Source organism: Idiotropiscis lumnitzeri, chromosome 8, assembly GCF_059441095.1.
Source record: "Idiotropiscis lumnitzeri isolate Australia: NSW breed Sydney's pygmy pipehorse chromosome 8, RoL_Ilum_1.0, whole genome shotgun sequence".
NCBI lineage: Eukaryota > Metazoa > Chordata > Actinopteri > Syngnathiformes > Syngnathidae > Idiotropiscis > Idiotropiscis lumnitzeri.
Genome location: NC_142398.1, coordinates 6,761,807 through 6,777,526, shown reverse-complemented (window position 1 = coordinate 6,777,526; position 15,720 = coordinate 6,761,807). Strand labels below are relative to the sequence as shown.

The window sequence follows — 15,720 nt, the reverse complement described above, 5'->3', positions numbered from 1 at the left end:
GTATTCTGATTGATGTCATTTGTTTTGTTTAACTTCAGACCAGCTTTCTGACTTCCCATTATTGCTTTTCACAAAGTCGCTGTTCCGAATGATACTAACTCAGAAGCTGTGAAACTGGCTTCCTCACCCCTGCATTGTGCCTTTCACATAGAATGACAGCTGGATTAAGGCCAGCTTTAAGGCTGAGCAAAAGGGGCAACTGACTCTGGTACGACTCATGCTCGGCCTTTGAGGTTTCACTGTCCATTATTTCTACCTAACAATCATGTAATTTAGGTGATAGAGTAACTGCTTTTGTGGTTGGTGGTAATAATTATACATCATTATCAATGTATCAATACCTGCTAGACAACAAACTTAAAAAAAAAAAAGCGAATTAAACCCAGAAAAAATACAGTCTGCTAGACAGTTGGTGGGGTATAGAGGAGTCACAGCACCCAACAAACTACTATATCATGCTCACACAGCTAGCCCCACGCGGTTTACTAGTGCACACACATACAGACACGCACATACTATATATACATGGAAACAAAACCACAAGGGTGGTATGGAGAAAAAGTGAGTGCAGCAGCCTAGAAGGCGAGAGAGTGCTCACGAGTAGCTCGGCGGCCTAGAGCTAACTTACCGGGCGGCCAAACTCCAGCTCGGAAAAGAACTTATACCAAGGCTCGTTGTCTAAATCTATGTCATCATAGCTCTGGAAAAAATGTGACAGTGGGAAGAGAGACAAGAAAGAAGAAGGAAGTATGTAGAAAAGTCAAATAAACATGGAGGCAATGGTTCGGGTTGAGTGTGAGGAAGGTGGATGTGGACCATGGGTGAAGATCTGGAGGGTAAAAGAAATAAAAACCTATTTAAAACCGTGTTCACTAAGTACAGTAAATACGATGGAACTTGGAACTCATTAGGTAGTCAAACCTTAAATTCCATGGATCTAGAAACTCAACAATATCATGGTCAAAATAGAAAAAAATTCTAAGTCGACAAGAATCGCCAAATTTTGTTTACTAGGATTGTTAATGCAGTTGACTCTCACGAAAGATACAAGATTCATCCTAAAATTCCAGAGACCTACAAACGTGAATAGTATGGTGTCACGAATGCGTCACAATTCAACCGAAAATCTTGTACACAATTTGGTGTTCAAACGATTTGGACTTTGACTATCTTGTGGACGAGATTTTGCGGACCTTGGAACTCATTTGGGGGCATAAGACTCAGAATTAGACATACAATTCCTTGGGCCCCAGAAGGTGAGTGGTTTGGTAGTCAATTATTATTAAATAGTGTCTACGTTCACAATCTACGTTCCTAACTTCCTATCCTATGGTCATGAGCTGTGAGTCATAAAATGTATTTTTTATGTGTACATTGCAATGCAGTGTAATGCAGAATGTTGTTTAAATCCATGCTCCTGGCTCAAGTATCGCCGGCGTAAATGGTTATTTGCCGAAGGCGCTATACCCCATGTTAGAGTAACCTTCATTCGTTGTTCATACAATGTACAGAGATCAAATACACTCTTGGATGTATGCATTAGGCCGATATTGGAAAAAAAATGACATTGCAATTTTTGGGGAGGCTGTGATGTACATTGCAATATTGAAATTAGAAAAGATTTCAGCAGATGACTCAAATAGCTCTGTTTGGGAAGACTTGGCTTTGTTTATTATACAGCTCTGGGATGGACACTTGATAGAAATACGTGCGCCACGGCATTTTATATACCTTTTGTTGAGCGTGCGGATCATTTTTTTGTAAACCTCTCTTTTGTTACGGCGTTGAGTTGCTTTCGCTTTTGCCCCGTGAAAAGTTATTGATTTGTGGATGCGGTTTGGACTTCTTATCATAAGGTGCAGGGGGCGTGAGCACGACGGTCTGTGTAGTCTCAACAATGTATGGCATAGTAACAAACCAAAAGTTTCCGTGTTCTTAAAAAAAAAAAAAAAAAAAGACTATTGCGCATGCGCACATCGCAATCGCGATGTTCAAACCGCATATTGTGCAGGACTAGTATGCATTATAGTTGACCAACCATCTTGGTTCTACTTTTACTTGCTTGCAGGTGTATTATTGACATAGGATTATAACTATATGCTATTGTTTTATCTGATTGTAACTTCATGGCAATGCTGAGCGTCAGCATTACACCAAACACCAAAGCAAGCATGTCAAAGATCGGGAACTCCTTGACTCCATTCATTCGGATGTGTTACGTTGCACAATATAGTCTTATTGCTAGCTATTGCGCTGACGGGTTTAGTTTATTGAAACAAATCCAAGCCACACTTTTGTATGTCGTGCGTACGCCAAACACACAAGCGCGAGTGCGCCCTCTTCTTTCTTCTTTCGTTTCTGCACACTCAGCAGATGAGCATTCACCAACTCAGCTGTGCCCAAAACACACTTTTGTGCTCTTACCTGCATGTAAGTGTGGCACAAATATAACACGAAATTGTAGCTGCTACCTACAGCACGCAGAATGCCGGGGTTGGGGTTTTCTCACTGTTTTTTTGAAGGCATTTTCATATTGTCATTGATCATGTGTCTATCGCAACATATATTAATATTGAATCAGTCCGGCCCTAATTTGACCTAAACTTCCATGCTTCTTGAAACACAAACACTTTGTGATCAAAAGACACTGAATTTGACCTAAAACCCCTGGAACTCAAATAGTTTGCGATAACAATCTTTGGGTCTAGTTTGTCATAAATGGACCCCGAGAAATGGTTAAAAAGTCCCTAAAATGGATGTTTCAAAACAAAATAGCAGACTTTCTGTGTGTTCTCAGGCATGGGTTTTTGAGACCTTTTGAATTTCATGTTTAAATGAAAGTGGTTTCCGGGGCTGAATTTTCAAATCTCATCGTTCTTTAGCTTTTCATCACCTTAGTATGGACTCTTGAGTCCTTTTTAATTGCAAAGTTGTTGTCCACAATAGGACACACAATTGTTCCATTTTTTTCTTGTTCTAATCCGACTCCTGCAAAGATGCTAAGGCATGTATTTCATTGCATCCATCTCCCTTAACTGCGGTTTTGGGGGAACGATGAGTCAGCCTGAAAAGCAGAGTGACTTGGTGGTGGCTGCTGACAACAATGTGCAATCAACACACACAAAGACAACACAATAAGGAGTGTGACTGAAGAGAGAAATATAATTAAGTAGTACACACGGCGCTCGCAAGTGGGTGTTTATTTCTGTCTATCGGGGTGACATGCAAGTTATGCACTCGCTACCTTAGGAACCAGCAAACAACAATGAATTCAAGCTTTGACTCATTTGCTGCCCAAAGGAATGACCGTTAATTGTTGACTGATTGATTGACGTTTTCAAAGTGGAAGTCTTGCCCTGTGTTTGAAATTACTGAGAATCAAGAATTAAGGAAAAACTACAATTAATTGTGATCTGATTGGTCCCGCTTAGAAAATTGTCTGCACAGAATTCAATGGGGTTCCAGCCATCAATTATTTGAGCCGCTTCTCCTCACGAGGGTCGTGGACCTGCTGGAGCCTATCCCAGTTATCTTCGGGCAGTAGGCGGGGGACACCCTGGACTGATTGCCAACCAATCGCAATTATATGGGGTTGTTTATCAAATATATACTTATTAAATAAGAATAAAAAAAATACTTACAGGTCTTTCATGTTCTAAAATGGAGGACTTCCCTGGCTCATACTCGAAAATACTCCTTGGCTCGGCGCGGTACATTCGCGTGTCCACTTTCCTGTCGGGAGGACCCCATTCGTTCCTAGAGAGAAGAACCATTAGGCCGCAAAAGCTCTGAATTCATGTGAGACGTGAATGTTCTCTCACATATCAGGTGTGTCTTTGTCACGGTCACTATCCCGGGCTCGCAACTGCAGCAAGGAGGGCGCGGGTGGCGGTGGTGGAGGAGGCACGGGTGATGGCGAAGGCGAGGGATCCCGGACGGCTCCGCGCTGCCCGCCGTTGTCCGAGAGGCTCTTGGTGAGCGGCCTGTATGTGTGCGTGCGTGGGGCCGGGTGGGCTAAGGTGGCGCTGGGTGGCACACTGTAGTCATCTGTTAAAAAAGCAGAACATTAAATTGGACTAAGCTGCTCAGCGTAATGGTTAGTTAATCATAAAGCCAAGCTCACCATTGTTGATGATAGCATATGTTGCACTGTAGGTGTCTGAATAGTCGTCATCTGAAAAGTAAAGTGCATTTTAAAATTTGATACAATTGATACAAATCGAAGTGATCATGAGTGACAGTTTTTTTACTGCCGGATTATTACCGTTGTGCTGCACTGCTATTAAAGAGAGGTTTACATCGTATTAAGTACCGTATTTTCCAGACTATAAGCCGCTACTTTTTTCATAGATTTTAAACCATGCGGCTTGTACAGCAGTGATGCTTTTATGTGGATTTTTCTTTCACCGGTAGGGGCGCTCTATAGTTCATTAAACACACGAAATGAATCTCAATTTTTTTTCTCTTGGGGCAGTCCTGTTTTAATTAGAAAAGTTGTTGCTGTGTTAAAAGGCACTGTTTTAACAATCTGTTTATGTACCTTTATGTGGATTCACGGCACAAAATCGTTCTGTGCATGCAGTAAACAATCATTTTTTTTTCAACACAGAAAACAGCAGTTTATAGCCTGGTGCGGCGTGTATATCTTTTTTTTGTTTTTTTTTCCCCAAAAGAGTTGCTGCGGCTTATATGCATGTGCGCCATATAGACCGGAAAATAAAGTAATTTTGTGTATGCAATTTGTTTCCAGCACAGACACGAGAGAGCGGCTCTGGTTAACATGGGGTTGTGAATCGATTCTCTTATTTTATTTTTTTTATCAATGTTGACTGGTTATTATCGACATTATATCGATTTTCTATGAATCTTTACATCACACACACACACACGCACACACAAAATGCACTTCTTAAGTCACGTACACTTTGCGGCCCGCAAAAAACTGTCTCACAAGGCACTATTCATTTCCTAAAAAGATTACTGATGCTCCACTTTTCCAAAAAGAAACAATTAAAGTTGCTGAATTTTATAATCTTGAAAATTTGTCAGATGTCCCTTAAGCCTTTGCCTCGTTTTTTTTCCCCCTGCAAGTAAGAACACCCCCCCAAAAAAAACAGAAAAGAATCTTCACTTAATTTGTCCAGGGCTCTGCTCTGCCTATGACATTCCCCTATTGGCCTCCGCTATATTTAGTATTGTATGTCATCCAACATCCACGCCTCCCCCCTAACCACACACACTTCTCTTGCCTTGATCAGGCAGCTGTGGAGCTTTAAACTTCTCCCACGTTTCCACTTTTCCAGATAAAACATTAAAAAAAATGAGCCATTGACTTGTTGCTTTTGAGGTCAACAGCACCCTACTGAGGCATTTTGCTTGTCATTATTCATTAGGATGAACACATTCACACGCTCAATTACGCAATAGTTGCATTGGTATTTCTAGCCCGAGCAGTCAAGAACAAACGAACCCTATGCTGGACATTTGCGGTCAGACCCTCTAAATTAGAGCGCTTTTCCCAGGACGGATTGTGTCTTATTAGCGAGTCTTCACCACCAGCCTAATGAGTTCTGGCTCAGGGCGCGAGGGGAGACGAGTTATTTGGGGTGTGGGGCGAGGCGCCATTAATGAGAGACTTCATCACACAATGAACGGGACCTTCTTAGGGTCATGCTACAGTCAAGTTAACCTACCCGCTTTGTGGACCTTGTGGATCTGTTTGAACATGGTTTTGTACCAGTCCTTGGGTCGATCCACCGTCTATGTGGAGAGAGAAAAATGTTAGCATAGCAACTGGTAAAAGTATCTACAGGGTAAGAGTAGGGCTGCCACAAACGATTATTTTGCCGACTCATGACCAACAGTAGTCGCGATTAGTCGACTAATCGGGTCATCTGTAAATCTCCCCATAATTGCACCCGCAAGCTGCTGCTCTCATATGACCATCTGTTAGTTTACAGCTAGAATTCTTTAAGATATGTATAATAAAGACAATTAAGATGATAATATATTCAATTTGTATTAAACTTTGCAACTTGTAGCAGCTTTCCTGGCATGTTTGTAAATGATGGCAGCAACTGAAACTGAAGGTGGCCTTAAAATCTTTAGCTGTAAATGTTTAGTGCATTTCAAAATGCAACCAAAAACTATACGCAGTAATTTATGCGAGATATATAATACTATGACACTACATGTTAAATATTATAATACTAAAAATATTGACAAACATATTTCACTCTTCTTGGGCACCAATCCTTTTTTCTTTGTAGAAGGGAGTGAAATCATATGAGTAAAATTAGGAACTTGCACTGTACTAAAGTATACTACAATAAATACTTGTATTGGTTTTTCATTCACCTTAAATTAAACATTTATCCAAAACATTTTGTTTTGATCCTCTATTATGCATAATCTGATCTAGACATTCAAAATGTAGTGTGCACCTGGAATGGAAAAATATTTTTAAAGATTAGGGGCAACATCATTTTTTGGCACTGTAAATTAGTATATTCTACAGACAGGGGTAGGTTATGTCTTTTATTGTTATGAGTTGCCATTCAGGGCTTGAGGGAAAATAGGTCACGTTGTGTTACTTTTGAGTGCTGAGATTTCTGAGTTCATAAGCGTAACACTTGATGTGCTCTTGCTGTTTGCCGCTGGTATACAAAAACTGTGTTTTTTTTTTTTTTAAGTGAGTTCACTGACTAATGCCGCCATAATCCACAGTAGACGCAACAATATGTGAGCGAACCACAGCAGGACCATATGCTGCTCTGCCGTATAGCAAGACGTACATTTTATAGAAAGTGTGGTATGAGCGTCTTTCTACACAGGAGCCAGTCACACTTAATGTTGCCTTTATTCACTAGCACTAAAAACTGTGTTTGGCCTCGCCTCAATAAAAACAACAAAAAAAGAAGAGGCTCCACAGAGAGGGAGAAAGTTGGCCTGAGCATGACAGCGCCGAGACTGGGGGCCAATTACCACTTCACTCTCCACGGTTACCAAAGAGAGAGGCCGCAAAAATGCTTGTCTGCTCACAATAGGACGCGTCTGCTTTTCTGCAGGACTCCTCGTTTTTCTTTTCATCGATTTCCGAGCTTTTTATTCCTGTAACTCTTGTCCATTAAACAAGGCTCCTCACGAAGCCAAAACGGGACAGAGTGCTAATACGTGCTTATCCTCTCCCTGAAGTCTTCACAAATGGCTACCGAGTGTCAAAATAATGTTATTACCCATTATGACTGGACAGCGGCGCATTGAAGTTCAAAGTGACTCAACTTGCGAATTATTCAAGAAACAAGACACTGTTCAGGCGATTTTTGGCTTTGACTTGCAGGCGAAAAATTAAGATATGAACCCCGTACGGTGGTAGTGAAATTAACTCAACTCCACCCACTTCACAACAAGCAGCAAGTTGGCTGACAGTGAACAATTCTTTCAAAAATAGTCTTTAAGCTGTTTAATGCCACGTTCAGTTAAAGTCTACTGTCAAACCAAACACAAAACAAAGATAATTACAATGATGATTTTGGTTTTGTTGGACTTGTAGTGTAATTTTTGGGGTGCTTGACCAAATCAATCATTTTGATTGATACAGTTGTGGGTTGTGTCAAAATCTCACCGTGCGGATGGCAATGGGAATGCCCGACTCGTCCACGGGTCCGATCCCTTCGTAGTGGGGGGCTTTGATGATGGACACCTTGGTTTCCTCCTCGGAGAAGCGTGCGATGGGCACGGTGCTGCTCGACACCACAGACTCTCTGGTAAACGCATCACTGGCTTCTAAAACAGAGAATATCGAAAATACATGGATTTTTTTGCTTTGCGTTTGCAAGAAAAAATATGACTGATGATTGAGCTTCAGACAGTCGACCACTAGACGGCGCCAGCAAACTTCACAACATCTGGCCACCATCAGTCCACCCAGTTTATTCGCAGGGAAAGTAAAAGTGTCTGTTGTGTTTTTTGTGCAAGTAGTTAAGTTAGTGCCAAGAACTAAAGTGTGATGCCCATCCAATTAAATCTTGAAATTCTATAAAAACATAAACGTAGTCGACGAGCCGACGCAGTACGAGTGCAGTGCTTATGTATATGCGCAACGATGAGGCAGAACTAGTTGATAAAGAAAAAGGCTGGTGTAAAATAATTTCTACGCGACGGTCGTCTACCTGTTAAAGAAAAAAAATGCTGTGGTTGTAGAGAAAAACGAGACGAAAAAGGAAAAGAAAACACAAAGAATGAAAAATACAGCAATTTAGGAAAGTGCTTAATTTCCATTTTTTATTTTATGTTATTACTGCATGCTTTAATACAGTATGATAACGTAAAGTAGAGGTTGAATAAAAAAAAATGTTGGAGTCAACTATAAAGCGTAGAAAGTTGAGTTGAAGTCCATCAATCAATGATGTCATCTTTTAAAACAAACAGCGGTCCCCAGCTTTTTTTTCACCAGGCACCAGTTTCACATTATTGATTGATTGATTGATTGATTGAGTTGATTTATTGAACATATTACAAGATAAAAACGAAATTGGAAGAAAGAAAAAGAGAGAAAGAAAATCATCAGTAGATGTCATAGATCAACATGGTTTACATGTTCAAAGGGAGTAGAAAGAAGTACGACTCTTATCTAGTCCTACCCATTGACATAAAGACGTTTTGAAAAAACGGCAGATCAATGTGAATGTTCACAGCATCATACTTTTGTGGGCCATGCATTATTAGACATAAAATTTTGCCTCAGATCGAGCTTCACTTCGCACCTATGCCCTCATTCCCCGGCTACCAGAATCGCCTAAACTCGCAAGACTAATGGCTTTTCTCTTCTACAACTTATTTTCATACTCGGGAACAGACGTGAAAACTGTTGCCTTGTGAGCGTGAGATTTCCTGCTCCACAGCGTTACAGTTCGGTGAGAAAAGCAGGCAGGTGACTCAAAAGAGCCCCGTAAATTGGCAGATTAGAAGGCAGTCGGGATCTAAAGATTCACTCAAACTCTGTCTCTGTAGGTTCGTGTGGTTCTGCAGCCATCCACAAAGGCAATATGTATTGATGTTTGGCGCAAGAGTTAAATGTTTTGTGCATATTAAAGATTAAAAAGAAAATACACAATGATGAGTTGAACTAATACTATGAAAATAATAAAAGAAATATATATTTGAGTTTACTTGGCCTCCAATCCATTTTTGTAGACGAATCTGAAATTCCATGAATAAAATTAGGCAAATATTTTGTGCTAAAGAAATTAAAGTAAACACTGGGATTGATTTTTAATTTTGTTTTTATTCAACCTTAACACCAAATGTTTTGTTTTGCTTCTCTTGTATGCATAATACAATCTACACATCAAAACGCGGTATATGCCTGAAAAAGAGATTAGGAGGATAGCGTCATAGCACTTGTGCTATTGCTGTTCAAAGTCAACCACAAGGTAGACAAAAACGGTGTTTTGGTTTTTAATAAACGTGAGTTTGCCGACCGTCATAATCCACAGTAGACACAACAAGATGTTTGTGTACCACAACAGGACATTGCGTGAGGCATTCCATCAGTCATACCTGTGTGTGCAAACTACAGCTAACTTCCAGATACAGCTGTCTCTATGTCAGAAATTAAATAGCACTTCCTTTGGATGCTCGTTCATAACCGTGGTGCTGCTACGAAAGGGACATTTACATTGTATTAAGTCATTTGGTGAAATGCCACAACTTTCGGAATCAGTTGCTAACGTTAAAATGGTTTAGCCATGAAACTCAATTACTAACATCACAGAAGACCCAGATTACCACTGTGCTTTTCAGACTAGGCATTGTGCATATGCAGTTTTTTTTTGCAGCAGAGACATCAGAGAGCAGCTGTGGTTAACATGGCATTGCGAGTCGATTCTTTTATTTTTTTACATCGATGCATATCTTAAGCAGTTTAAATTTGTATGTCTTTACATCCCCAGAAGACACCGTCTCATACTCTAATAAAAAAATAAAAAAAAAAAAGGACATTTAATTGGCGACTTCAAGCATTATACGTCAATGTGAATTAGTAAAGTCGATTCGTCGACTAATCAGTTCGAACTCGACTGAACAGTGCTATTTGTACTTACAAAAATGTTTTTTTATGGGGTGGTTCAAAGTGAAACATCAATTTGACTCAATTTAACTTTCACCTTTGAACAGATCAGTCGTATCTCAAATGATTTGAGCTAAAACTGATCTGAGTAAGAAGCATGGTCACAGAACCAATTAAACTCCAAAGTCAAGGTGCCATTTGCATCAGAAAATAGTGAAAAGGATTCAATGTCATTTGTAAACATCTTACCTGAACTCTGGCTCTGCCTCAGCACTCCGGTGCGGAGCGAGGTCGGCGGCGGCGGGTAAGATGGCGGCGAAAGCGACCTTGGGGCGTGCTCCGTCCCCCCGTTCATGGTGTGAGAGAGCACCTGGCCCTATGAGGAGGTGCACCACAAACAGTACATAATCACCAAAAGTGTTCATTTTACGACGTCAGTGTGTTCTAAAGCGGAGAGAGGGCAGATTCCGGGAAAACAGTCATAGAATTAAAGAGTAATAGTCAACAGACAGACAATTATTCCATTAGTTTGGTTATGACATCAAGCTCGCGGAGAGCGGACAGGATGGAAGGCTACTTTGAAAGAAGCGCTTCCATCCAATTTGAGACACCGACAATTAGTGCACATTAAAATGGTATTTAAAAAGTTATTCTTTTAATCACTGATGACAATGTTGTTAAATGAGAAGTAAAACTACAGTACATATCTACATCTCTAGGGCATAATGAGCAGGAATAGGCACTAAAAGCTTAAATTTATGATAAAGCCTGTCAGATGTACTATATTTCCACCAATGGTGGCCGGGAAGTGACTTTACTTAACCGTCGAGGGCAGACGGCATTGGTTTTCAAGTGAGGCATGGCACTTATTTCTGGATACTCCATTGAGCCATTGAAAAGAACATTTTGAAATTCTGCTTCTTTTTCGCGATACTACCACACTTGCAGCTTGACTGTAACATACATGCTGATGAGCATTTACATAAAATAGAAACAATTCTACAAAACACAATTCTGCAATTGAATTTGTTAAGTAGATACTTCATTAATCCCGGAATGAAATTTCTCCTTAGACATGTTACTTGCAGCATGGCGGTAAGACCAAGCTGGTTGAACTTTTGAAGAAGTCATGAAGAAGTTGTAAACTCTGTACACGTTTCGTTGGATTGATAGTACTGCTAAGTATTCCAATTAAAATCGACATTGCAAGTAGTAGAATGCAATTTTCAAATTGCAAAGGCAGCAACTGACAAAATGAATGATTAAAAACGGCATGATTTTAGTTGGTAGGCTTAAAATAATCACAAATTAAATCGGAATTGTAATATCGAAGGAAAAATGCAATTAGAGGAGATCCGATATGCAAGACCATGACGACGCATATTTATCTTATGTTTAAACTTTACAGGGGCCTCAAAGAATTTTTAAGTTTTTTGTCAGGTTTTGTAGAAACTTGAGTAGGTGATTATTGTACTCCATTGGATGATTCCGTATATTAAAGCAGAGAACACTATTTAAGAAAAAACTGTCGTTGCTTATTTGTTAGTCAAAGACGAGGTCTGCAAGTAGGAATGGCTATAATTGTGCATGCAACTTAGAATTGGAGCATTACAGAGAAAGGGACACAGAGCAGAGCTTTGAGAGCAGAAACGTTGCAATGACAGGGTGGTGGGCTAAAGTCTGGAATCAAGCAGGTGGTTTAGAACAGTTAGTGGCAGATAAAAGCAACACATGGCGCTGCAGCTCTCCGAGTGAGTTGGCGGAGCGTTGTTTTGGGGTAAATGCGGCGGTGACTCGCTGGAATAATAATTACGTTAGTGACAGTGGCTGTTGCGGTGGATGTTAGCGCATCGTCGGGGCCAGCAGCAGCAGCAGCAGCGGCGGCAGTGAAGACCGAGACGTGGCTGAGGGTGGGCGACGGTGTGGGCGAAGCGCCGGGCGAGTCCAGGCTACAGATCTGCAGCTCGTCCAGCAGACCCGCCGTGGAGGAGGAGTAGTGGCTGAGAGCCGAGACCGTCACGGGGGAAGCGGGGGGCGACGCGGTGACGGTAGCGACATATGGGCTGGGTGACAGCCCCTTGGACATTAGACCCGACAGGTAGTCGAGCGATTCGGAGCTGTGGCTGAGAAAGGGGGACTGACGTGCTGTGGTGTCAAGGGAGAGGGGGCCCTGGTGATGGGGGGAGGAAGGAAGAGAGCTTAGTGGCCTTGCTCATTAGAAGCCCTGTCACAAAGCATGAGTGGAAGTAACACAGTGACGCCCATGAGTCCGCAGCCTGTCTTCATTGATTAATGCTGTGGATGGAAAAGGCGTTGTTAGTCCAAGTGCAAATAGACTACATGGACACAAGGATTGGGACATATTTACGAATGTCATTTACGACCAATCTTGCTACGTCAGCCTTTCTCTGGTACTCATCTGTAAAGGTGTACTGAACGGTCGCATAGTTGAACAAAACACAGTCAGTAATTTTAATTGAGCAGAATTCCTAATGAAGTTTTTGTTGTTCGCATTTTTTCTCTTTCTGGTGTCGGACAATTGAGCAAGTCTGGAATACAGAGTGAAACGTGGCCCAATAAAACTACCTGTTACCCGTCGCTACCTCAAAGCTGTTGTCATGGTTGCTGCGCCTCAACCGAAACCAGAATTCATCTCATGGCGCGCAGCTAGAAGTGACAGCACGCCGCTATAGCTTTCTGTCTCCCAACACAGCAGCCAGAATGAGGGAAAACAACCTCCCAGTTGATATACAGCGCTACAGCAACAATCTTGAAAATCTCTAGTTCTGGTGCGTGTTTGGAGAAAATAAATCCTTATTTGCGTCTAAAAAGTGATATGGAAACAATGGGCAGCCGAACTGTTCAAAGACAATATGCAATTTGACTAGTTGGTATCATCATATGGGTCGCTGTGCCAGCTCGAAGCAGAGATGAAGCAGAAAAGCGCCCCAGTTCAATGTTGCCCATTGCCCTGAATGCAGCTGAAAACAGACATGCATGTTGGCTTAGGTTGTGTTACCCACAAGGAAGAGCGGGGAAAACTATTTTTCAAGGACAACTCAAGCTTTTCTGGCACACTTGACTTTTTTCACTCTCATTTTCCGTGTGTTTTCCATGAATGGAAAATAAATATTTTCCAGGAATAGTAAGTGCCTTACTGAGTTGGCGAGGTCGGATTTTCTGCATTGCTGTAATGTAGATAAATATTCTCATTAGGTCGATGCTACTTTAATATTGGATCAGGAACCGAATTCTCCCACATTGGTGGGACTGTGGCAGGATAATACACTCCAGTGTAATTTGTGACCGCATGTAGTGTTCCGCTGTCACTGCTGTTTAAATTTCGGCTTCCTGCACAATCTTCAATTCTTATTCTCTCTACATGTTCACCATTAGGCACTGCAACCCAATGTGCGGTGTCCATATAATGTACTTTACACCGATTTTCACAGATGTATGCAATACCTAACCGTGGGTCAGCTGAGCTGCTCACACATGAAAAAAAAATGTTAGTTGACTTTCTTGAATGGCAGCACCAAGTTGAAAAACCAAAAGAACAATATACAAGGGTTCACATAGATATCCTGCAAAATTATCCCCCATTGGCCTTTTCACAAAGAACCCAGCAAAGGTGGCATACTGTCTACTAAACAAGTCAGCGTGTGTGCTGCTCTTTTTTTCCAACTTGATGCCACCAAGGTGATGTCGTTTTAGTCATCTTAAATGTAATTTGTGCTGTTTCTTGTACCAACAACTCAGCAGGAGAAGGTCTTGGTGGAATTGCGGGAGGAGACTTCAGGTCTTGAGATGGAGCTAAACCTGGTGGTGGTTGAGTCAGGCTCATCGTGGATTTGTTTGAAGGCTCTGGATGTTTCTGGCTTTCCGGGTACAATTTCACGCAGAGCGAGGAGGTCCTTGTGGAGGGCTGAGGAGGGGTGGTCGGGTGGTGTGCGAGAGGAGGGGGCGAGTGGCTAGCTGTGGTCTCAACGTGAAGGTGTTCAGGCGGGTCTGGGATGGTTACGGGAGTCAGTGTCAGGCAGGATACCTTACGTTCCTGGACATGTGTATTAGCTGAAGCATCATTTGGGACACTGGACACAAGTTGGAGTGAATTTGCGCTGGTTTCAGTGTGTGAGGAAGTGGTACTAAAAGTGTAGCACTCTCTTAAAGATGCTTCCTCTTTGTGGGAGAACATTCGATTAGTGCTCAGGTTGTCATCTATAACAGTGAGTGATCTGTGGTCTGGTGGGTTAGCGCTGGCTGGCATGAAATGCAAACAATCTCTTCCTGAAGGGAGCGAAGGTACGTGATTGTTACCCTTTTGGACCAAATCGAAATACAAAAAAATAAATCAGTATGGTTGTAGTCACATCCCATGAAAACACTCCTTGACAGACAAAAATGTCAAACTTAAAGCCAAAATGTGCCAATATCTATTTGAGATGTTTTACCTGCAATTTTCTATCCTGCAGGTTGGGCCTGACGCTGCGAAAGCCTTTGGCGGCCAGAGACGAGCTGATGGCGTCGCCGTTCTTAAGGCCATCGGTTGCACTGTGAGAGCGCCAAGAACCTGAAGGTTGGGTTGGTTTCATTAGCGTCAGTAAGTAAACACAAGAACAAAAGTGACCAAGGTACAGATGGCGAATAAAAGACAAGAGGCTTACTGAAGTCTGACGAGTGAGGCTCACTCCCTGGGGAACAGAGAGACAAGACAAAAAAAATAATAAAATCAAAGTTTCAAAGAATTGCAGAACTCATCCTCCGATGGTAACAGCAATAGCCTAATGTCCACCAAGTACATAATCAGACTTTGTGATTATCAAGTGAACAGCCCAAAAAAAAAAAAAACAGACTTCCTCACAATTGATGTTATATCAAACATTTAGATGAGGCAAACAATCCTCATCTATGTGATGGTGTCTTTACCATATCCTCTGCAAAGAGTGACTAAGATTAGCCTCAAGTACGGTACGACTGGGAAGGGTATTGGCAAAAGATGCAATATCAATTCGATTGCGATTTTTAACACACTTGTTTTTGGAATATAATCTTCATCCCAACTGTACAATACATCTGCTTGTCTTTGTTTGTTATCCAGTTGCCAAGGCGCACACACCAGAATGGGCAGCACGATTGAACTTGAAAGTGTCACCAAAACTGTTTAATTCCTTCTAATTGTACTGAATTTTATGTATTTTTAATAAAGCATGATGTTATAGAACACAATTTGTCCTCTTTAAAACACCTGACAAAAATGTTTTTTTTTGTTTTTTTAAAAGGATTAATATAATTTCCCATTCATTTTGATGGGAGAAAGTGCTTTGAGCTACAAGAGTTCTGCGTTACAAGCGAACAAACCCAAATTGTATCGCCCGGGACCAATGTATACACTTTGAAGACAATGTTGAGAGCCACATTTTTTGTTGGAATTCCAAACAAATCATCTTAAGCGGGTGTTCCACTTTAGGGGTCCAACAGTATTGGCAACAATGAGTCCAGATTCCAACATTGCACCACAGCAATTCCAACACAACTTAAGTGACCCTGAACAAAGTGTACTGAAACAGCTTTTGTTGTTACATGGGCCTTTTTGCATGGCTAAATCCCTATTGTTGATTGCATTGTTATATTCTTGCAGATGCATGGGCCCA

General features: G+C 41.4%; 1 protein-coding gene across 9 annotated transcripts in view; it reads right to left on the bottom strand.

Annotated features, from left to right (window-relative positions):
- sorbs2a (sorbin and SH3 domain containing 2a) overlaps positions 1-15,720 on the bottom strand; it is a 60,173-nt gene that overhangs the window by 22,345 nt on the left and 22,108 nt on the right. For 3 of the 9 annotated variants that reach the window (XM_088302011.1, XM_088302013.1, XM_088302012.1), the window contains 9 exons: positions 14,521-14,760; positions 11,883-12,239; positions 10,319-10,445; positions 7,625-7,785; positions 5,694-5,760; positions 4,124-4,174; positions 3,822-4,047; positions 3,642-3,756; positions 629-700 (listed from right to left, as the gene is read on the bottom strand). In XM_088302011.1, coding sequence (XP_088158137.1) covers positions 629-700; positions 3,642-3,756; positions 3,822-4,047; positions 4,124-4,174; positions 5,694-5,760; positions 7,625-7,785; positions 10,319-10,445; positions 11,883-12,239; positions 14,521-14,661 — 1,317 coding nt within the window. In that variant the 5' untranslated portion in view covers positions 14,662-14,760. Of the gene's footprint in view, positions 1-628; positions 701-3,641; positions 3,757-3,821; positions 4,048-4,123; positions 4,175-5,693; positions 5,761-7,624; positions 7,786-10,318; positions 10,446-11,882; positions 12,240-13,817; positions 14,415-14,520; positions 14,761-15,720 lie in introns of those variants that run through there. The other 6 variants (XM_088302014.1, XM_088302015.1, XM_088302005.1 and 3 more) reach the window with 6 other exon arrangements.